This window comes from Vanellus vanellus (assembly GCF_965231255.1).
Source record: "Vanellus vanellus genome assembly, chromosome: 2".
Classification (NCBI taxonomy): domain Eukaryota; kingdom Metazoa; phylum Chordata; class Aves; order Charadriiformes; family Charadriidae; genus Vanellus; species Vanellus vanellus.
This window is the reverse complement of record NC_138906.1, coordinates 78935115-78959411: the sequence shown is the minus strand read 5'-3', so window position 1 is coordinate 78959411 and position 24297 is coordinate 78935115. Positions and strand designations below refer to the sequence as shown.

At 38.2% G+C, this 24297-nt stretch overlaps 1 protein-coding gene across 1 annotated transcript; it reads right to left on the bottom strand.

The window, feature by feature from the left end:
- Nucleotides 1–1169: 1169 nt before the first annotated feature.
- Nucleotides 1170–23330, bottom strand: KDSR (3-ketodihydrosphingosine reductase; the record flags this gene model as incomplete). Its single annotated transcript, XM_082499370.1, has 10 exons — nucleotides 1170–2588; nucleotides 2940–3041; nucleotides 4843–4926; nucleotides 7569–7652; nucleotides 9337–9528; nucleotides 10656–10751; nucleotides 10911–10976; nucleotides 14740–14796; nucleotides 15904–15993; nucleotides 23223–23330. 10 exons carry the CDS (start codon nucleotides 23328–23330, stop codon nucleotides 2469–2471), a joined length of 999 nt encoding a protein of 332 aa, XP_082355496.1. The 3' UTR covers nucleotides 1170–2468.
- Between the last annotated feature and the right edge of the window lie 967 nt (nucleotides 23331–24297).

Here is a 24297-nt window from a genome sequence, read left to right as displayed (position 1 = left end):
CTCCCATTTCCACAATTGCTGAGGGATTCAACCTACAGCGTTACTGTCAATACAACCACTTACACTATGCAAAATTAGGGCCATAACTTTGACCCAGTATTCTTATTTCTCCTTCAGACGCTTGCACTGAATTCCATCAGTCATTATTTGGAGGACTCCTCAGTCAAGAAAGAGTGATTAGTGAACTAAGATGTTCAACCTGAAATACTTTAAAAAGGCCCAGCTGCCGTAATGTCTTGTGTGTGCTCTGACCTTCTGGATTATGTTTCTTAAATGCAAGCCCTTCACCATTCCAAGCTGAAGACCCAAAAATTCAAGTATCTAAAGTCTTACTGGTTTTTAAGTCCTGATCTTCAAGCTTGTATTGATGTCAAGTCATTTACATAAGCATTTATTTCAAACTACAGCACAACTGATCCACCCATTTTGGTATCTTTTGCAGGTGGTCAAAGAAGTATTTGATTTGCATCAAAATAAGAATTAACATAGATAATAGGATCCAAATAGCATTGTTATGTTGCTTCAAGAAACATAGCAACGTTGACAATGGAGGTACGATAAATGCTCCGTTATGTCATTCACATTAAGCAGCACAGGAAACATATGCACACTAGATTTCTTTGCACTGAAGCCCAGCTGTTTAAAAATGCAGGAATACACTATTCTCAAAATTAGTATTATATTATAGGCATGCACAACTTCATGTATCTAAACAAAATTAGGAGGCAGGACCTAAAACATAGGCTTTGTGAAGAATTCAACAATGCCTTAACATTTGCAATCTAATGAAAGTCTAACCACTTAAAATGAGAGGGCCAGTGTGACCCTCCCCCCAAAATATGTTTGTAAACCAGGTATTAAAGCAAGTTTAGTCTACATGAAGAAAATCTGAAGAGTGATAACCAAATTCAGAGAGGGAAAACAAAGAATAAATTATATTTTAAAGGTTTTCCAGTTAACCACCTATTACTTTTCCTCTCAGTTTTAACTGAATACCTCTTCTTAAATAGATGTAGAGAGTATCTTAACAAAAGCAATCAATTTTGCCTATTTTGTTGTTAAATACTACTTCAAAGGAAGTGAAAGTGCCCAGTTTTATGGGTAATTTTAGATTCAGAGTACTGACTGAAAATGGAAAATATGACATTGAAAACACAACAATGCTAACAAATACAAAATATGCAGCTTTTGGAAAGAAAAGCAGCTCACAAGGCACTTGCTATAGTGGTCCATCAAATAAACAGTATATATAGTGCACCCTTAAAACATCATTGTTACGTCATCAAGGTTTTTCAGTGTTAAACTTAAGATTCATTAGAAACAACCACTGGGTTCTGTTTATTCTGAAGCAGTTATTGAGCAGCCTTGTTTCATACAATGTAAATGAAACAAACTAGAAGTGGAGCACACAGAAGGAGGGTATTTTAAATCATTTCTTGTGATGTGAAAGTTTTTCTGTGTAGTGACAAAATTCAGGGTGGAATGCCATTCTGACACACGCTCCTCTCCCTGCCACCCCTCCTGCCCCAAAAAGCTACATTCCTGCTACTGGAAGAGCCTGGCATTTTAATTACAATTGATTCTCTCATCAACTACTGGTTTGGCTCATCATTTGCAGCTTTGAAAAATAATGTGCATAATAGTAGCATTAAACTACTTTCCTCTCCAGAGCAAAAACTGGCAGATAAGTAGGAAAAGTAGGTATCTGTAGAAATTGTACATTATTTCAATGGCTTAAAATGCTGAAAGTCATAATCAACACACTTGATACTGCTTTGATTTTTTTTGTTCACAATATACTTCAAAGGCCAGAAGAGCTACAGACCCGATCACATCTAGCATTTCTCTGTGGGAAAGGGTTCTTCATCTCCCTTTAGAAAGTATGCATACATTAAATCATACTTTTTAATTACTCCCAGACTGAGAAAGCTTGGATCATACAAATGTATCTGCCATCTTAAGGTTTCCACAGTTGCATGTTGGATAGAATAAGGAAAGCTGTCATTGACAGAAGGATCTGTAGATTGGCAAAAGGAAAAGTTAACATTCTAAATTAAAACCAGTCCCAAAACGTTAGCAAAAGGTTCCAACTTGTTGAGGGGACTTCAATCTACTTCTGCCCAGTCTGTCATGGTACTTGTTTTGTCCATAAGCACCGAAATAAGAAAACTTAAGCATTTGTCCAGAATCACCGCACATAGTCCATTCTCAAATTCTACTCCGCAGATCACTTACAAGTTCCTCAAATTATCTCTAACTCAAATCACCAGGAAAAAAAAGCTAATCTTCATTCACACTTTTGCATAGTTTGGCGTTTTCTGGAGTCGTACTTTTGTTTTCTTTCATAGCTTTTGAGGGGACTCATCTGTCACATATGCAAGTACTTCCCGTCTAAATCCTTCAGGAGAAAAACTGAGTCCCCCTTACGCATGACTGTTTAACATTCTTCTTCCAAATAAAAGTAACGATTATTCATTTTTATCTGTGCTTTCAGATTTTTCCCTTTGCATCATGCAGCGACGAACTATGCTGTCAAAACTTCCTAGGTAAAATAGGCCAATGATGCGAAAAATGCCCATGCAAACAACCTGGAAACAGAGAGAAACACCTTTCAATTCATTTAAGATCCCAGATTGCAGCATATTATTTATCTGTGAAATAAAAAAGTTCCAGGCAGGTATTCTACATAACATCAAGAAAACAAACTCAGGAAAACCATCATAACCATGTAACCGTTCCAGACTGAGCAGCAGGTAGTAGTCTTGGCTTTCCCACCAACTTGCCGCTTCAGCTGGAAAATACTACTTCAGTTTCCTAAACCCAAGTCTCCACAGTATTAACAGCCATTTGATGAAAAAATAATGTTTGCATAGTGCTCTACATTTTAAAGTATCCTAAACTATAAGAACTTGCGACTGTGAGGCTTTCCCAAATCTTACCTGCTGAAGACCTTCAGTAATAGAAGTGACTGGTGACATTCCACTTGTCAATATTGATAGCATGTAACCATCTGATCCAACTGAGCTGTTAAAGTTCCCTTGCTGGATGGAAGGAAAACAGCGATTAAGAAAAAAAAGTAATTTACCCAGTTGTGGCAAATCATGATGTGTCTTATTTCAACAGCTATTCTTGGTGAACATAGCTGACTGATGTGGAAAAAAAAAAAAAACAACACAATTAAAAATATTAAAAAATATTTTGTGCTGTACAGCAACATTCCAAAATTAGTGCAGATTTCTTTATGAGATAGAAAAGCTTTACGTTTCTTCTTGAAGCATGCTTACTGATGGAGAAAATACATGATGGTCTCCCCATCTGTAAATATATTTCAGACACAGAATTACACCCTAACTCTATCAAATCACCAATCACTACTATAATTGTAGAATAAAATACCACTTGCCTTTTGTTAAAATTGGTTTGTTATCACGAGATTTGGCTGGGGGTATATTTCAAATGCTAGGTAACAGGTCCTCCTTCATCTACATCAAGTATTTTTAACTTGCCCCCCTCAAAACCGTAAGATTCGCAGCCTGCTAAGCAATTCAGCTGGCAGAGGGGGGGGACAAACACCAGAAAAAAGTTGTTTGGCTGGTTTTTGACTACTCATCAGGAAAATTGCAGCTCTATAGCTGACTACCATGCTTATCCCATTTGTTTCCAGCAGACTGTATGCTGGAAAACAGACGTCCTGAAACACGGCAGGACTAAACTTAACGGAATGCAGAAGTTAAAGGAGAAGGTGGTGTTCCTGAATCAGCGTTAGGAGTGAAACTCTGCAAAGTAGCAGAGGATATAAGATTTGGTTGAGTTATTTCCTAACGCACACCTGAGAGGACTGCAGAGTTCCTACAGTATAGAGCTACCTTTAATTTCTATTTTAGTTTCTCAACTGATGGCTTGAGTGCATAAAGACCATGTCGGAACTAACATATCATCCAAAGTGTAGATACAACATATATGACCATGGTGTAGATATACCAAATGCTTAAGATTGGAGACAAGATTAGCTTTCCTTAAGCACCAGAGCAAAATACTATATGAGGTAGTACTCGCTTGCAAAACTCAGGACCCCAAAACCAGACATGATTTTGTGTTTATGTGCTGTATTTGTGAAAATACTGTAACAACTTCACAATTTAACACCTGCTATAGATGTAAATCATGTTGAAGACCAAAAGTATTTGGAACTATAAAACAATTACAAATTTTAAGATTCAGTCACTGTGCTTTAGGAAGATGAAATTTCATGTTTGTTTCCATTCTGAGGTGCTTTATTAAGCATCTGAGCATTCCATAGCACAAAACGTTAAAAAAATGCTTCAGAAAGGCAATACACCTTTAACCACCAAGAGCAGCATTTTATGTATTTTAATCACTCATAAATCACATACTTTAAAGATTAAAAGCCAAAAGGCTAGACTGCCTTCATTTATTTTTAAATTATTTTTATGAACTCATCTTCAAGAAAAATAAGACAGTCCAACACGCTTTTGAAGTTAGACAAATGGTATTTAATACATAAAGTCAATAGAGTTTAGTGCTTTAAAGTCAGTCATAATCTGCCTTTGAGACATTGCATCATACCGATGCATCATTTTGTTCTGTCTAATGTACATCTTCAGATACTTTTTAGTTCCAAGAGATTGTATAAAATCATTTGTGGGCAAAGTGGCAAAAGAATAAAGAAAATACTTCCTGTTTAAACTAACCAAAGAGCACTTTTTTGCATAAATTGATTTCACATTTAGCTTAGCCATTGTCTTACAGTCTTAAACAAGCATTGCATGTGATCCTAGTCTCTCCAACAAAGAACATACTTTAAAAAGATAATTTACTTACTATGGCATCTTTGACTATAACCCTGGCGACTTGTTCTGCTTGGCAAACAGATGAGGTTTCAGAAATTAGCTTCGTCTCTAAGGGCTTTAGTAGAAAAACACCAATATAAGTTTGACTAACAATACACAGGGGAGAAAAATATGAAGGTCAAATTTTGAGTTTAGGCCTTTTGTCATGGATGACATCACTGTTACCAACTGGTATCATGCTGTGACCTAAAACATCCACTTAAAGACAGGCAAAAGCACCTTCGTAAATAATAGACTAATTTTATGAAATGCCAACTTTTCCTTGAATAGTACTTTTTTTTTTTTCATATTTTATTAGTTAGAAACTATAAAAAAGTGTTTACCCCCCCAAGTATTTTATTTTCAGCAGAAGTTGTTGAAATGCTTCAACTATTATTTATTTATGAATGTATTACATGTTTTTTTGCCAGACATGAAGCAAAAAGATAGGCCTGAAATATTTTAATATCCTACAAAACAACCTTTTTTTTTTTAATTTCTTAAACTCCACACACTAGTATCCACCAAAATCCACCACTGCATTTTATTTGTGTTTTAGAGCATTTATGCCACTTCATCTCACTAGAAGAATGCAATTATGGCAGTTATTTTAGCAATCACAATTTCTTTCATAAAAAACCCAAACAAGTCCGGTCTGTTACAAAAACAACGGGCAAAAATATGCTTTAAAATATTTAGAATAATGTTTGTCATTCATGTCCTTTCAACAAATAAAACAATGATGGAACTAACTGCACAGCAAGCTATTTAAATGCTCAATATGTTAAGATAGACGGTTCTGTTAATGAAGAAAAAACAATGCTAAATTAGGGAGAAAAAGAGTACTTGGTCACAAGTTACATTTAATAAGAAAATTTAATTGAAGCATTCAAGCCTAGTCAAATACTGGGACTAGTTTAATTCCAAGATTAATACTTCAAAAAAAAGCACTCCTAGACTACAGGTTTCTCTCTCATTATCAATCCAAAGTACTCTAGAAAATAAATTTCACAGAAACAGGTCTATTTCCAAATATCTGTAGAATTATGAATCCTGATTTCACTGACCAGGCTCACTGAAAACTTTTTTTTTTCCCCAGTATGTGTATTTAAGGGGGGGCAGGGGGAATCGGTGTCTTTGCCAGCAGAAATCACATACAAACACTTTTTACACGCTGTCCTACAACGATATGGCTTACGTCATCAGATCTCCATCTTATAACCCCTATGTACTTTTGAGCTTACTGGCCAGTATGGTTGTAATTTGTAAAGCAGCTACCTCAAAAAAACAAAACAAAAGAAAGCTTCATGATTAAATACAGGAAAGCTGTATCCTAGTTCCTGACATTTTCTTTTACTGTATTCATGATTACAAACAGCCTAGACCTAGAGATGCAAACTACAGAGACAGATGTTCTAAACTAAGTAGTATTAAAGAAATGCAGCAATAATTAGTATCTGAACGGTCAGAGCAATGCAATATTGCAGAGATTTAAGGCGCACTATCACGACAGGAGCAAGTCACTCGAAGACTTCATGTATGCTAAAGCAAAGCACAAGTCTTAGCTTAATGGACAAAACCTTTTTGACAAGTAAGATAAATCTCAGTGAATCTCTTTTTATTAAAGAGAAATCTTAGATGGATAGTGCATTTTGCTGGTGACTATTTCCCTGAAATAGGCTACTACTAGAAAAAAAAAAAAAATCCCAGAGAATATGCAAGCTATACTCGTATCTGCAAATGTCTGATTTGACACTTTATTCGTGTGTGTGGGAATATACATTTAATACAGAATACCTATATCAAGAAATGATGAAGTAAGAATTGTGTTATGCAATCCCTACTGATTCCTATATGAACAGTGAAAGACAAAATGGAATTCAACCTCAGTTTCCTATTAGACATGACAGGGCATCTTCAAAAGGCTGATCTCCTTAGATACCATGTTTCTAGTTCACAGTATGCAAATAAAAGAGAGACACATTTTTCTCTGATTACCTGATATTTCAGTCTGAACTGGAGGCCTGAATGCAGTTTTTTGAATTATACTTCATATGCACAGACATGTCAAATGATAGGCAACTAAATTTTTGAGGGTCAAAATTTTCGCTTTCAAGGTAAGCCAAATAAAAAAGGTCTACTACTGACAATTCCTTCTGAAAAGCGATACTTGTCATTTGCAGTCCAAGCACAATGCAAGACAGTTTCCTTCCTACTTTAATACCAGACAACAGCCACTATTAAATTGTGTCATTACATATAGTCATACAGCATGGTTAGTTTGCAGACTTCGCTGAAAGAACTGAGGTTTATTTTGATCTGTCACATCTATTAGAACAACCGCTGATTATCAAAGACACAAAATAGGAATATTATTTTTAGTTCATTAAGCTTTGATATCAAAACAAATAGTGGGTTTACATTTTACCATTCCACAACACTATTTTGACTGTGTACAGAAAAACTTTGCAGTGTTTCAGATATTAAAGGTAGGTAGTTCTTCCCTTTAAAGCAAGAACAATAAACTACACAAAATTATCCTACAAGCTATTTAACACTGACTAGTTAAGTTGATAAAATTGAAGTGTTTTAAAGTCCTTAAAATCTTAATATGCACTGATTTCAAGAGTACTACTGAAGTGAATTAAATCTGAAATGCATTGCTTACTACAAAGTGAAGCTTCAATAACATTACAGTATTACTGAAGAACAGTTTACCTTTGTTTTACTTTCTTCTGCAAAGCCAGGTGTATCAGTATCGGGAGGATAGGCCACCGTTACGTAGATATTATAAGGTTTTACCTGTATTTTACAAAAGTAAGTGTTATCTTAATATTGACAGCCTTTACATGTCCCACAGAACTTAATTAATTTCTCTTGTACTGAAGAAATAGAGCAAGCATGAATTTAAATTGCTTCTAGTGTTTAGTCACCCTCATATTCAGCACTTGCAAGACTCGGAGCTTTTTCAAATGAGAAAGCAAAACAGCAGAAAGTAAGATACAGTTGTGTTTTGTTTAATAAAAACATCTTCAAAACTTTGCATTTGATGTAAATTATTTGATAAACCTAAGCGTTAAGACATTTAGGAGGAATATGGAAGTAGTTAAGCTATCTAATTTTACCAGTTTCAATTTAAAGAGAGACCAAACCATTGCCAAACACCAGTATCCAGCATTCAAAAACACAAGGCCAAAAAGACTTTCACTGAGGCTTATTAGCATGCTTTTTTTGTTGTTTATGTCAACATATTTTCACTGCTGGACAAGTATGAGAAAAACCAAAATTTTAAAACTCAAATTTGATATCTTTAAGAAATATACTCAAATCACAAGGCTTTTCAACCTGTGGTATAAACTTGCAAGGGACGAAAATCCAGAGAGACAAAAAAATAAATAGAAAATGTGAGGAAAAATGGAAGGCCTCATGTCAAGGATTGCATTTAGTTAAGTATTTGTATGTACATGTCAAAATTACATCACTTACTGCACTACTATTCAGAAAGTACTACAATGCAAATCTGTACAAACAGTCTATATTGAAAACACATACTGAAATACCACATCACAGGTCCATAAATGTCCTATTTTAGTTTTGAAGAATTCAGTCTTCAAAAAATATCTGTAACCAGTCTTAACAAAGACCCTACAGTCACATTGCTCTATATGGCAGGCCAGAAGTGATTAGAGGCAGTTTTACCCCCCATTCTTATCCCAATCCAGGCACACATTGAACAGAACAAGGCAAACCCAGAGACTATGCAAGGGTCTAGAACCAAATGCTGACACAATATATAAACACTTAAGAATGTAGGGTTTAGTTCTTAACAAAAGAATAAGGGAAGCAATTCTCAAATCAATTTTACCTGCCTTACTACAATGTACTTACCAATCTTGTTCCACTAAATAATGAAAACAGTGTTTGTTTGGGTTTTAGTTCTGACTTAAACATAGCTTAGAACATTGCACTATAAAAAGCTTATATATACCAAAATTTAAAAGGGTGAACCACTGTCAGCTTCTTTTTGTGGACAATCCTCAAATTCTATCTTGCAAGTTTTACATATCACTTACTGTGGCCTCACAAACAAGTTGAGAACCACTGGCCTGCCATTCATGTATCCATGGGATCTTCAATCCAATTCTGCACTTAGAGCCTTGAAAAAGACTCTTCTCAAAAGACTTAAAATCCAAGTCCTTTTAGTTAAAATAAAAGATTAAAAAAAATGTCTGAACATGTCATCTTCAGTTCTAGGAACAGATTCAATCTATTCCCTCTTACGCAACTGAAATCAGCTTAGTTTCTGCAACCCTATGCAGAGCAATAGGATTGCACTGCTGCCAGAAAAGGGCCAACATAGCACACAGATATCAGTAGTGCTGCCCAACACAAAAAGAGAACTATTTAAATGAAAATGTATTGTGCTTCTAGTTAAAAAAAATATTTTTGTTTACAAACAAAAATATTTAAATTATTGCACACATACCTCCATTTGCAGGGCTTCAGCCAACCCTCGAAGAGCAAACTTTGTTGGAGAATAAGCTGTATAACCAAATAGGCCTAATTGCCCAGCCTGAGATGATACAAACACAATCCTTCCCATTCTTCGTTCCTTCATGGTAGCGATTACTGCTCGACTTGGGTAAACACTACCCAGATAATTGACTGCCATTAATCTCTGTACAAACGATATTAACATGGTGCTTGAATCACAGATTCAGAACCCTTCAGCTGTTTGGTATTACTTATCAAAAAACCCTATTTCAGTCTGCTTTAACAATGAAGTTCACTAGATCTATAGTTCTATCAGCTGGCAAAGAAACAATTGTTTTCTATTCTACAGCTTCATAAACTGCTTTATAGCTAAAAATCTCACTTCAAGCCAAAAGAAATCCAGCCTATCTACAAGTCTCAATAGCATCCAGGATGCTGATAATACCATGAACCATATGACCTTCAAGGAAAAAAGAAGAATATTTGAGGGAAAATCTAACCTAAACAGTGTCCAGGAAGCAATCCATTTAGACATGACGTATCAAAACATACTGAAATGAAAGTTTAAAGATCTCTCTAAAACAGGAAAAATTTTATTTATTTATGCCTTTGAGAGATTTAAATCTTTGACGGATAAGGGGAAGTCTTTAATTTCACTTTCTAGAAGGCCTAAAACACAATTGATAGCCTATACAAGCAACAGAATGGACAACTGAAATTTATTATAAAATTATGCCTATTTAGTCTTTTCAGATGATTCAATGTTACCTGTAAATGCTATATATAGACTGGGGGTCTGAGGGCTGTGGGCATAAAGTAATCAAAATACAGGGGTTTGGGGTATTTTTTTTTTGTCTTTTCATCAGAGCAGCAGCTTCTCAAGCTGCGAACAATTTGTGCACCTCAGTTCAACACTGATAACAGCTGAATTTTTCTTAAACAGGTTAAAAACATTAATAAAAAAAACACAACAAATTTCACCAGAAAAAAATGAGACCATGTGAAATTCGGTGCTTTTCACAGCACATTAAACTGTAAAAATACATGCCAGGCTTTTTTTCCATCTTGAGGACTCTTTCTATCCCAAAGGGAGAATTCACTGTTCTGACCCAACAACAGACCAATAGTTCGGGGAGAAATTAGGGGCAATCCTTGCAAATCTAAAGATATATTCTAATTCTGACAGCTACCACAAATCAAGTGTATCACTATTCATACAAAGTTTGCAATGGCACAGGAATGCAATCTAATTGTTAAAATGGTTGAATAACATATCATCATATAATAAAATAAAAAAGTATGCTCACTCACTTCAAAAGAATTCACTTCAATATCCTCAAATTTTCCTGTAACTGATGTTCCTGCACAATTTACAAGCATGTCAACTGGCCCCAGCTTCTCCTGAGCCTGGAAGGAGGGAGAGACGTTAAGATGTTCTTTAGAGGGAAAAAAAAAAAAAAAATCTTCCTATAGAACAGTATCATTACAAGAAACTATTTCCATTAGAAATATGCCATACGTAGATAAGCTTCTTAAGATATATAGATAAATCAGTTACTTCCTCACCTGTTTTAGAACATTCTCCACCTGTTCGTAGTCTTTAGATACATCAACAGAAATACATAGTACAACCTAGGAAAGCAAGAACATTTTTACAACAAAGTCAGTCCAGTAACTCTTGACTCCAAGCCTTTCAAAATGAAACAAAACCCAATGACGTTATCTTTTCCAGAAAAACAAGAAGTCTTTTTGACAGGACAGTTTGCACTTCTCCCACACTGGATAAAGCAATCCCCACTATGCCTTGAGTTATTTAAATAAAGTTTAGTAACAACTACTCTAACTAAGGCAGTCAAAATTCCACAGTGCTACATTTAACTGTCATCAGCACTAAACACAAGTCAAGCTATTTGTGTGGCTTAGGCTCATCTTTAAGAAAAAAGATTTTTTTCCACATCATAGAAACACATGGTTGTGGAGTGTTTCTCCTAAACTGCAGCACCAGCACTGCAAAAAAAAAAAAAAAAAAAAAAAAACACACAAACCAAACTTTTTCAACATTTATAAAGCAAGTGTTAAAAACCTGCTAACTTTAGTACTGGCTTTGCACACTACTCACTTTTTTCATAAAATTTTGAAGAATAGTAGTAAACTTGGTTGCATACTCTGAGACATGTCAAGGACAAAACTAAAATAAAAATTCTATGAGAAACTGACTAGCTGCACAGTGTCACAAATATCTAAAATGAAGTAATGTGTATATGTTTACTCCTTGTCTGGAAACCAAAGATTATGGGGTTTAGGTTGAAAGATACAGAAAAATGAAAATAACCATTGGTCTGGGGGAGGAGGCAGGCAGGACAGGATGACAAAAAACAGATGACAGTGATATCTAAGTTTTGTTGCAGCTAAAAGTTCAGCCCCCCTTTTTGATTACTTTCAGCAGGACCATGTCAGTATCTACATTTTGAAGTACCTTCAAATCAACTTCTGGCCAAAGGAAGCACTGCTTTTGGGTTACCACTTACAAACTGTAAGATCACTAGGAACTCCAGCTTGGCCACGTATTTAAAAATAAGCTACCGTCTCTGCTGAGCAATCAGCAGAGCTACAGGGCAATTCATCATCTTGAAAGGAGAAGCAATCTCATAGCACAATAAAAGGAGGGACTCCTATATTCTTCCAATTTCTATCCCTTCTGTTACTTTGGTCAATTCATTTCAACTCAGTTTGAGGTGAAATTAAACAAAGTCATCACCAGTTTGTAACAAGTAACATTGTGACCACTAGTGAGGGAGCACGTGGAAACACACACAAAAAAAGCTTACAGTGTAACAAACTGCTTTGGCAGCTAGTTATTTGTCAGTTCTGCCTCTGATCAGACTGCTACACTTCTCAGCTGCACAAACAGAATCTGCTTGTCATTCCTGTACAGCAGGTTGGCTATTCCTGCCTTCTAGCACTGTGTGTAGTTGGACATCAGAGTAAACTCGTGGTGCAAGTTATTGGTGGGTCTGCATGCATCTCCCCTTAGGGCATTTATTACATTTTGGAAATACTCTTCTTTTACATAAGTTTGAGAACAAAATAGCAGTTGAACAAAAATGACATTGATTTATTATCCAGATGCCTTTGCAAGATCAGTGAGGAAGTTACAAAAAAAATCTGTTCCAAAAGTGGAGCAGTTGGGTTAATATATCAGACTGCATAGATTAGTTATTCATACTGTGAACAACACACTCAGGAACTGCCACAGCTTTTATTGACTACTGTCACATTATACAATTCACCTCTTTACTTCTAGTATCATATGTTCTTTCTGCTACAATATATGGATTACCTTCACTCCAGATCATGCACTATAGATCCATGCCTAGGACACAGAATATGCTGCCAGAAATAGCCTAATATCCCCAGCCCCATTCGTCACCTTTGGTTCTAAAGATTGCATGGTGTTGGATCATTAATAAAGCTTTCACAATAAAGATCAATTCAACTCCCAGTGAAGTAACTGGAAATAATCTACATTTGGAAAAGCATTTAAAAAGTATTGCAAAAATACCCCAAATTCTCTAAGGGCAAGGATTTTGTTCTATTGCACACCTATACCCATAAAGGCTGCACTGTCAGCACTCTAAATAAATTGCATGCAAATGTCTTTAAAAGAACATTTGCCAAATGGAAGACTAAAACATACGTAGACCCTGCTTGCCAGTGCAACCTGGTTTCATGTATGAATCCAAGAGCTGAATGGTGACAGCATATGCTCATGTAAAAAGTAATATTTCCTGAGGATCTTTGCCTCTTAGCTCCACATCTAATAAACATAGTCTCTGTGTATGTGATCCATATCAGACATCATCTTTCTGTACACTCTTTCAGCAACCCTTTTGTACAGCTTCTCCTGCTTCAGGTGCTCTCACTTCCTAGCTTCCGATCTGCTGTTAACGTGAGCTCTGCCCCAGACTCCCTGCTTTTTCCAGTTCTGTTCTTCACATTTAGATCAGGCAGGCTTCCCTGTGACATTGTGTAACAACTCAACAATAGCTACAGAAAAGCCAGCCTACCTATCACTCCCATGGCCTATGCTTAACATGGCTGCAAATTTAAAGCTGCTTCTGCAAAAGCAGTCCTGTTCAGTCCATGCTGGAGCTTGTCCAACCTTGAAGGTACCTTCTGAGACTCTTATGAACATTCACCACAAAATATTCTTTTAAAAAGTCTGTATCCATCAAGCTTGGACAGATTTTAACAAGAACATCCGGACACAGTGTTGGACAGGGATCAACTTTAATGCTAAGCTTGGGAAACTACTAGAGCAGCTAAAAAAAAATGGTTATTGGGATTTATTGGGATTTATTTACTTATTTTAAAATGGGTAAAATAGTTTCTCCTCACCTCAAAGGCTTAGTTTTTCAAATAAAGTTGATGTGAGTAAGGCAGCATGCACAAAAAAAAAAGTCAGCTTGAGCCATTTGACAAAAATATAAGGAAGTGAAGACAGAATCTTATCTAATAAATGGAGGTATTAAGAAAATTTTGTATCAGCTAGTACAAACATTATTGGATTTGGCTTTTTCCATGGCTTCTTTTCAACAGAGTATCCAATTTATCAATTCAAATCCCTTTCCACAGACAAATAAATTGCTTGTATTAGTAATCATGAAAGTAACAAAATTTCTGGAACACAAGAACAGAGAAGTCAAAGATGTTAACAGTCTCAATACTGTTTCCCCTCTCCCCTTGATTATTAGTACTGTGAAAAAAATAATTTAGTATTTCATCTTGCATATTTTGAACATCATAAGCTTACCTATTTTAAGCTAGTATCTCCGCTCTAGAACAGTGCATTTATGCACAAGTGCACTACCTATTCACCAAAGCAGCTTCAATGTTTAGAAGTCTCAGAACTTCGTCAATTTAACTTGTGTATCAGTTACAGGAAAAGGAATACGAGTATAATGTAACGAACTAAACCTGGACACAAGTATCTAAACTTCCTTCCCAAGCCAATCGCTGTATTTACAAACTGCAAAACAAGAGATTTGGAAAAAAAAAATAAAAAAAAAAATGGTTCCTCCATTTCATCTTGAAGAACACAAATGCTATCGAGTGACAGTACACTGCAGCTATCCCAAAAAGCATACTACAGCTACAGCTGAAGACATCAATCTTTTTTCTCTAAGAAAAGCAGGCTAATGCACTAGCTAGGCAACATCAAATGTAGCAGAGTTCAGAACATCTCATGTAAGCAGACTGGTATCTTTGAATTCAGATACTGAGTCCTCACTCATTTTTGTCAAACAGCTTTGTTTTAAAGACAGGACTACTGAACTACATTGTAGTGACTACCTTAAACAACACACACAACAGCCACTGTGGGCAGTGATCTTACCTGCTTGTCATTAACAGAATACTTTTCTATTTCCTTCTTTGTCTGCAACAGCTTGTTCTGAAATGGATACAAGAACAGCTAAAGCATTGCAGTTCTGAGAGCAAAATAGTTCAGTATTTCAATAAGGCTTAAAAACATTCTGTAACCCCCCCAAAAGTTATCCTCAACTTGTTATAACACTTGTTATTTGTCATTTTACAGATTTATGAATATATCATGAAAACATGAACTCCATCAAGCTAACAGAACTCGCTTATCTGTTTTTCACTTCATCTTCTAAAGCCAGTAACAACTTCTATAATAGATTTAATGCTTTTGTTTCATACAACTACCCAGAGCACCTAAGACTTACGTATTAATTTTTCTCCTGTATTTTGGTTCTATTTTGTATTTACGTAATAGTACATAAACTATTCTGAAGAACAATCACTATCATGGAATTATCCTAAAAATTAAATTAAAATTTGGTAAATTGAAATTGTCCTGCTCATTTCAAGAAAAATTGTGTTAATTCTGGCTGCTTTCAAGGTTATGCAAAATAAGTTCTCAAAGGTAAGTAAATTATCAAAGACAGATGGGACTGAGGCCCCACAAAAAAGTGCTTTTATTTAATGAATAATTATTTTTTTCTCTACAAATAAAATAACAACCCATTACGAAAACAGTCATTTCAACTACATTCTGAATACCTCTTACTTAAAAAAAACCAAAGCCACCATTTTTTCCTCCAAAGCCGTCTTGATGAACAGTTTTGCAGTAGTAAAAAGTATGATATAATGCTGATTAGACACCAAAATAAATTTTAAGAATTGTCTTTAATACCCCACTTGTCATTTACTGTAGGGAAATTCTACAGTTTTAAAGAATATATGATTTTTCCTGGGTTTGTCCTCACAAATCTAGATGGTGAAATAAAGAATGCCATTAACAGAAGTGACAGCAGTGACAGAGCTTTAAAGCAAGCTAATCACAAATTCCGTGTTGGGCTATACTCCTTAAAAAGGCAGCCACCTCTCCTCTTCAAATGCATTAATTTGAAATGCTTAGAATCTGCTTAAAATATACACTGAAGAAAGCATGAATAATTATCAATTCCAAAATTATGCACCACCTATACAGATTTTCTGAACAAAGTTTAGCCAGTAAAAATACACATACACTTACCTCATCCCGAGCAATCAGTGTTATGAAAGCACCTTGCTTGTAACATTCAATAGCAATACATTTTCCAATTCCACTGGATCCTCCAGTTACCTAAAAGTTATTTGAAAACGGCAGTGTTAGTCCACTATTCTAACCCCTTCTCTTGTATAGTAAGAGTCCAATTAAATGAAAATTCTAAAAATATACTGAGATTAAAATATCACCCAATGAGCCACAAATACAGTAGATGCGCTAAAGTTAGTTTACCTATTGAGTATGAATGAAAACTATGATCTGAATAGATCGATTAGCATTTGTTTATACCCCAAAACCAGTTTTACTTCAGTGGTTATCTTTTTGCTCATTTCTTATGTCAGGCACACTTCAACCCACTCCCACATGGGCTGTCTCACATGCTTTTGACTCAGTTCTGTATGTTATTTCTAAAGGCAGAAGTAGTTAAAAGTTTGAAATCACAATGTCAGCCATAATAATACAATTACATACTGCCCCTCCATACCTGGTTGCAGTAGAAAATATTTGTAAAATTAGCAATTGCAGATTGCCTGCTGAAGATATCTTCACATATACATGAACAGAAAATACCCTCCCTCTTATTAAAAAAAAAATAATTCATTAATTCAACAGTTGGCCCTCCCAGTCTGGACCTTGAATTGTTGTGCCACCCCACAATTCCAGTTTCACAGGGATGCCAGCACCTAAACTTCCATTACCTTTTCTTTTTCCTCTAAACTGTAACACTGAAGCTTATACATAAAGAGGAAATTAACAGTTTGTCTATAGACAAATGCAGGGTGATGACTATAGCCCTGCATCACATGTTGCAGGAAAACACACTGCCAAATAACACTAATATACAGGTTAAAGTCATCTTAACACCTCTCTCACTAGACTCAATAAACCAACTTACGAACTCCATGTGGAACAAGATATAGAGGACAATCCTGACCTCACTTTTTGACTAAAACAAAAATGTCTGCCTGTCTGACACTGCCTTTAGATGACTTGTTCATTTAAGCTCAGTCTGCATGTGCCTTTGGTCCTTAAACACTGGTATATTCCTTATATACTCAAATTATTTGAATTTCCTTTTTAATAGCATATTAAGAGGCTATAATTGAGCAAGTATTGGAACAAAATGCCTAGAAGCAGTTATTGGAAAAAAAAATTACCTGTTGATGAAACAAGTTCTGAAATACAGATTTCCTAATAATTGGAAAAAGAAGTGATTCAGATTGCTCTAGAAATCATTTTTTACTTTATTAAAACCTTCCAAAAGGCTTCAGAGAAAGGTATCACCTCCATTTTAAGTATGAGAAAATGGAGGCATTGAGCCAAGTAGTGGAAGAGCCAAGATCTCCAATCTCTAAGTACACACCCTATCAAAAGCCTTGTGTTGTCTCCTCATCTGCCAATGCCTCAGTTTTGTTTTCAGAGCTGCATTATCCTTAAAGTCTTTCCGCTCCTGGAGGCAGTAAAGTCAGAAAAGTCAGAAGTACGTTCACATGAGTCACTAAACTCTTCTTTCATATGAGTATTTTATCACTAACCTTGACATATAGCTTTGTGTAAGTCCAGTAATCCCAGCAAACAAAGATTTACAAAATGGTCCATGGTTTGACTGGTTCGTCTACAGTCACAAATGGGCCAAGACTAGGTGCAACATTCACAAAGACTCATTTCAGTTCTTCAGGCTTCCCTTATTATTAGAGGTAGCTGCTTCAGATTAGCTTCTAACTGACTCTCTCTGCAAGATTAGCTTCACACTACACTAACCTTTGATGATGACTTCAAGATACATGTCCTGTACTGGAAATGTGAAACCTGGTCTGTAGTGTTCTGAACCAAGGATGACTGCTTTCAAAATAAATTAAGTCTGTAAGAGTGCAAGCGTTAGTTAACAATTTGAGACTTCAGAAGAACTCCAGAATAATTTAATGCTTCATGATGGAAAGAAGTTAAGAATTTTAGTGTATTCCCAAAATATCTTGCAAGATTTCAGTACATCTCTGAAAAGATTAAAAGACTTAGACTGATACATTCAGGCAGACCTCAGTTCCACAGTACTCATGAGCTGCTTCTACAGATTTTCAACAGCTGTAGGTATACCAGTACAAGAACCAATCATTGTGCATGGAAGACGGCTCCAACTCCAGTTTTTGGCATAGCATGGAGAGACAGCTGATTGCTGCCTGCACAAATAGTTGAGTGTCATGAACGGGTCAACTTCACCAGTGCTCGAGGAACTTGAAGATGAAGGTAAGCACCAAGCCTCTGGCTTGTCAGACAACACTGGCACTGATTTCAGAAAGACAAGGTCTGAAGTCATGCAAGTGGGAAAATGACGTTTTTATTCACAGTCACACCCAAGAACACTGGATAGGGCTCATATCAGATAGGTCAGTGACAAAAGGCAACATCAGTTAGCCGAGAACTTTAGCATGTAGGTGGGAGGCTGTTACTAACACACAATTCTTTCAGCAACATTCACCATGAATGCTAATGCAACAGCAAAAAAAGATCCCTAACACTAGTGAAAATTTTGCTTTGTGCTACAATGAAGCTAGCCTAAGCAAATCTATGAAGTCTGTTAGGTATGTAAGTTACTAACACAATGCTCAGAATTAAATGAAGTAGATGTGTGCACTTCCTTAAAAAAAGACATTATTACGGTTACTTACCCTTGTGGCCAATAGTTCTACAGCGCTACTGCATTTTATTAGTTCGAGACATTTGAATTGCCACTGACCCCATTTTTAAATTTCACCATAACCCAGCCTCAGATGAGTTCGCAAAAATAAGAATCTGGTCACAGCAACTCAAATCACAGAGTAATTTCTTGACAGGAAGGGACAATTAAATCCTAGTATTAATTCAGATGTTCAGAATGCAATACTACCAGCCTTGACAGTGTTATTAAGTTATTTCTGTGTTTGAGAAGAACAGGTACCAAATTAGCTATTCCAAAAAGTGTCTGGCTCCAACTTCTTGAGCTATGATCCTTGATAACAGAGTTCAGCTTCTAAGGATCTTAGGGTTTATTTCCCCCTTGATAAATGGAAATGTTGGGGTGAGGTACAGAGAATTGCTGTGTTTAACCTTCAAATTTGAGATACTGGAAATCTGCTTCAATTGGTGAGACAGTCCAACTCCAACTTAACAGAACTGTCATCAGGGATGATCAAAACCAAGACTTGATTGATACAGTATCTGCAACAGAGCTTACAAACTTTCACTTAGCACTCGATATAAGCTGGCTTCATGCTTTTAGACAGTGCTCTGACAAAAGGTATTTAGTTCCACTGACACAGAACATCCCTGTAATCTGGTCTAAGTGGTTAGAATGCCTGACTAGACTCAACATGACCTCTTGTCCAACCACTCAGATGCATCCAAACCACAGATCATATCACTCCCAACACAAGAGCTACAATGCTGAGACACCAAGACTGGCCGTCCTTAAAGCTGACCACAGTTATCAAATTGGGTGCTGCACTGAAGTGGTGAAACTACTTCTAGACTAGCGATGACACTTATGCGTGTGGATTTGGCAATGATCATCCTGAATTATGTCCAGGAGATAGTCCCAAGGAGAGAACATCTTTATGTTTTCTCCTATTGTCAGTCCATAAACTTTGATAAACTGCATTCACACCGCCAAGATCTCAGGGTTTTCTGCAGAAATTTCAACTTGGTTTTAGAAAGGTTAAGGCAGAAAAAAGGAGGGCAAAGTTAGCATTGGTCTTCCAGCAAAGATAGTTTCTAAACATCACTCATGGTATTTACAGAAGGCTGCTTTTGCCCTAACATCTTAAGTTTTTGTTGCATTCTGCTCCATCACACAAAGTACCCTTGTAGAGAAGTGGAAAGAGCAAGCAGAGAGAACGTGTGTAGGGCAGGTGTAACATCCCTGATAAAGGGCAGTTAAATGTGATGCAAGTGAGCATGATGCAAATGAAGCAGTGATGATTGCCTTATCCTATTTTCATTTTCTTGACTACTTTCTTTTCTAAACTACCAAAATAATAGCTTAGTCTCACAGAATAGGTGATGCATGCTAGTATGTAGCCTGAGACCCAAGGAGAAAGTTAAAGCCAAGGGCAAAATAAAAGATGTACAAAATAGTCTTCCGGATTTTGAAGCATGAAAAAGTTCAGCACAAAAAGCAACAGCTCTACAGCACAAAAATAACTTTTATACTGTTTATTTGAGAACACTTTCCTAGTCATGCTAGAAACAAAGCAAGTAGTATTAAACAAACAAAAAAATCTTTCTTTTTAAGCAAGCTAAATCTGATGCTTGAGCCAATTTGTTAGCAGAGAAGTCCTTTTTATTTAATGGTGCTTGCTGGGGGCACCAAATTACATAGCAGATAAGAGGGGCGAAAACCCCCACAAGATTAGGCTGTTAGTAATTCGGAGTTCTGTAGACTCTCGCTCTGAATAGCAATCCTAATCTTTTCTATGAAAAAGTGACACCTATGATCATGATTCCTCCAGAAAGCATACCTTGCCTAACACAGCAAGCGCTTCCATCATGCAAGTGACTCTAGGAGAGGACCGAGAGAAAAAAAAACCAACACATTTTTTCTGCTTCAAATTTGTACCCCAAAAGGCAGCCAGAGTCAGTTACCTAGCCATAACTCTAACATCTATTGACTGTAACTGTTAGGAATGAAGAGAAATCCTTTTTATGAAGGATTAAGGGTGAAAAGAATACTGACTTAAGTTGAAAATTCAATAACTGGTATGTAGTAACATTTGAAGTTGCCCAGTAACCTTCCTTCAGAAACGTAACAGATAGATTTTCATGATACTTTCAACAGGTCCCCCCTCAAAAAAAAGAATTTCTAGATAAGACTGACTTTTTCTTCTTCAGAAAAAAAAAATTTAAAAAATCAAGTATATCTTGAAGAATTACACTTACTGTGCAATGGCAATCACTTACCCTCTCAAGAGAATTTAACCAGCTAAATATGCAATTTGCAGATCTTTATTCCTTTATTCTTTATTTCAAGACTGGGTTTAACTGAGGCCTGACATAGATTACCAAATGTTAATCTACAGTCCTATCTGAATCAAGTCATAAACTAAAAAGAATTTACGTATGCAGATCATTTAAACAGATTTTGATATTTTTCAGAAGACTTCAGTCTTAGATAATATTATAGTCCTTAAATATTTTCATGAAGTCTCTCAGACATTTCAGTAGCAGCAAACACTTATGCCCAGTATACAGAGTAAGAGCTCACTTTATAGATACAATGTGGAAAGCCTCCCTGAAAAACATTTCTGATTTACAGTACCATCATCCAATATTTTTCCTTACGCATTACACTAGAAAATTTGAAATCCAAATGTACAAGTGTCCAGGGTTATTAACAGCATCTACAAATCTAAGAACCAGTGAACTGTGAAACAACTGCTCCATACTTCATGAGTGTGCATGAGTACTTCAAGAGCATAACTAAAGTCAAAATAAAACAAGTAGTTCTGCCAGTGGCAACACCAATAAAACTGTTTACCTGCAGATTTTTATGTGTATTATCAAGTTAAATATATCTACAACCTTTTCCTCCATCAATATATTAATATAGTTACTTCTCTAGCTGGACTCCTAATTTTACAAGGCTTGGAAGAATATTGGTTTTGATATTTCCACTTGGATCAAATTAAGCTTAAACTGCTAATATAATTAGTGGCAGCGTTTTCAGGAAGAAGGTTTCTCCAATAAGAATATTCTCATAATTTTCAATGAGAGCTTTTTAAAATGAACCATTCTGATTAGAAGAACCAGCACAGCAGTTTTTAAAGAGTTTAATCACATAGAGAACACACAAAATTTGGGACAATCACAATATACATAAAAAACCCCAAGCAAGTAAATTTTGGAATAAAATCCATTAAGCTTTTTATTGTTTGCTATTTTATTTCTGCATAAAAGTCACAGAAAGTCTGCTTCACCTTTGCTTTTACACAATATTGAAGGGTTCCTAAAATCCCAATGAAGTGTTCCTCCTTAGCAAGCATTAATTCTGTGGGAAGAGCCATAACCAGAGAACCTTAATGCAAGCTCGAACACACCTCACACAGAATATGATGCTGTAAAGCCAGTTAAAGCATCCAAGTAACACCTATTGCATAAAGCAACTTGGGAATACTGTTGCAACTTGAACAGGTCTAAATCATTCTGGGGACAGCTCCATCCTCTGAAGAGAAGCTCCAAAAAATAATAAAAAACACAAAACAAAACACAACATACAGAGCTAAAATAAATAAATTAATTAAAAATTAACTTACAGTAGCTGTAAATTCACTTGCACCTAAAAGGTCTGACTTCTGGATTATCTCAAACTCCCACTGTAATGAAGCGCATCTGCAAGTGCTACTCAACCCTTAAAAGCAAATTTAACCAAACAGTAAACTACAGCTTCTCTGCACAGAACATGCCTTCGAGATTTAAAGCTAAGTTAAAAGGACCCTGATTCTTTCAACTGCTTAACTCATTTGCTCTCATGCGTCCAAATTCACTACTTTGTGATCCACCTGAAAGCACCTGAGTATTGTTCCCCTTTCCCCCCCAGCCATACAACTTCTAGTGGTGTGCTAGTCATCAACTGTTTTGACACTATATTCTTCTGAAGACTTACTTCTACCATCTTGACTACAGACATCTGACCGCTTTCTTTATAATATTAGTCTCCCCATTTCCTCACGTCTGACTTGTTTTTTAGACCAAGGAAACCACAGATTTTGTCTTTTGTTTAGGAGCGCACACACCCTGGGAGACGCTACAAGAAAACAAAACTCAAGGTGACTGGTAACTTCGAGAGTACAAGAGGAATGTCTCAAAAAGTCAACATTAAGACTTGAAGATGGCTTGCGTTGCTGGTGACTCAGAAGATCGCCTTAAGCCAACCGAGATAGACAGCAGTTGGCAGAGTCATCTGTATAGGTCATTTCCTTATCACTCGGACTTGTGGCTCCCGTGTTTTGGTAGCTTGGGGTGCTACAGGCAGCCGCCAAGACTCCATGCAAACCCGCGGCCACCCCTAACGCGGAGCCTCCCCCGGCGCCAGCGGGACACTCCTCCCCACAGCGCTGGGCTCCCACCTCGGCGGGAGCGGCCTGCCGCCCTCCCTTCCACCCGTCCCGCGCGCCGGCCCAACGGACAAAACGGCCGAGGGCGGCTCGCGCGGAACGCCCCCACTCCACCTCCCCATCCCCGGGGCGGGGAAGGCCTCGCCAACGGCCCGCTCTCTCGGCGCGGGCACCAGGACCCCCTCCTCGCACGTAGGCGCCCCGGGGCGCCTCACTCACCACGACGTGAGCACCGGGCAGCTTGAGGGGCTTCGGGCTGATGAGCGGCGACACCATGTAGAGGAGGAGGACGAAGGCCACGATGAAGGCGACCGCCAGGAGCAGCATGGCTCAGGCTGCACCGGCGGAAGGGTGGCGGCGAGCAGGGGGTCGAAGCCCGTCAAGCAGTTGTGGCGGCGCCGGCGGCAGCCGGGGAAGAGACCGCCGTCCGCAGCCCGGCGCAGCAGCAGCCGCCCGCCTGCGCCGCGGCACCGGGGCAAGCCAGCGAGGAGGAGGAGGAGGAGAGTCCGGCCACCACTTCGCGACCTGATTGGCTGCCCAGGCGGGCGCGGGGCTGCGCCTTCGGATTGGCCAGCGAGGGGGGAGAAGCTGCCCGCGGATTGGCCGAGGGGCGGGACGGCGGTCGGAGATTGGAGCCCGAGGGTGTTTTCAAGGGTCATCGTTGGAGGCAAAGGGTGGCAAGGAGGAGAGGGGCGCCGCCGGAGGAGGCGGCGGTGGCGGCGATGGGGCGAGCGCCCCCTAGGGGACGGGCGGGAGACCTGCGCCCGCCGCCCCGCGGGGGTCTTCGCTCGGGGCGGGCGGGGCTGCGCGGGGGGCGGGGACCGGGGACCGGGGACCTGGCCCCGTCACGTGGGGCGGCCGCCCGCGCTTCCCGCCGAAAGGAAGGGGCGGGGCCAGAGTCGGGCCGGGCCTGAGGCGCCGTGAGGGGAGGGGCGGTGAAGGGCCCGGCCGGCGGCCCGGCCCCGGGGCGGGGGGAGCGGATTCTCCGGAGGTGAGCTTCGGCCCTTGTGAGGAGTACCGGCTCGTTGTGAGAGGTCTGCTCGGGGGCGTTCCCATTCCCTGGGCTCGCCGCTGCCCTCGGCGTGGAGATGGCCGGTACGCACCAGCTCGCCGTGGGGAGAGGCCTGTCTGCTCAGCGTTTGCCCTGAATGACCCTTCCGTGGGGCAGTAAACGCCTGTTTTGGGGGGCGGGGGGGGGGAAGAAAAAAATAAAAGAGCCATGTTGGTAAAGCCTGGCGATATTAAGCGCTTATCTTGGCATCCTCACATGTTTCCAAAAATGCCTTGAATGTTA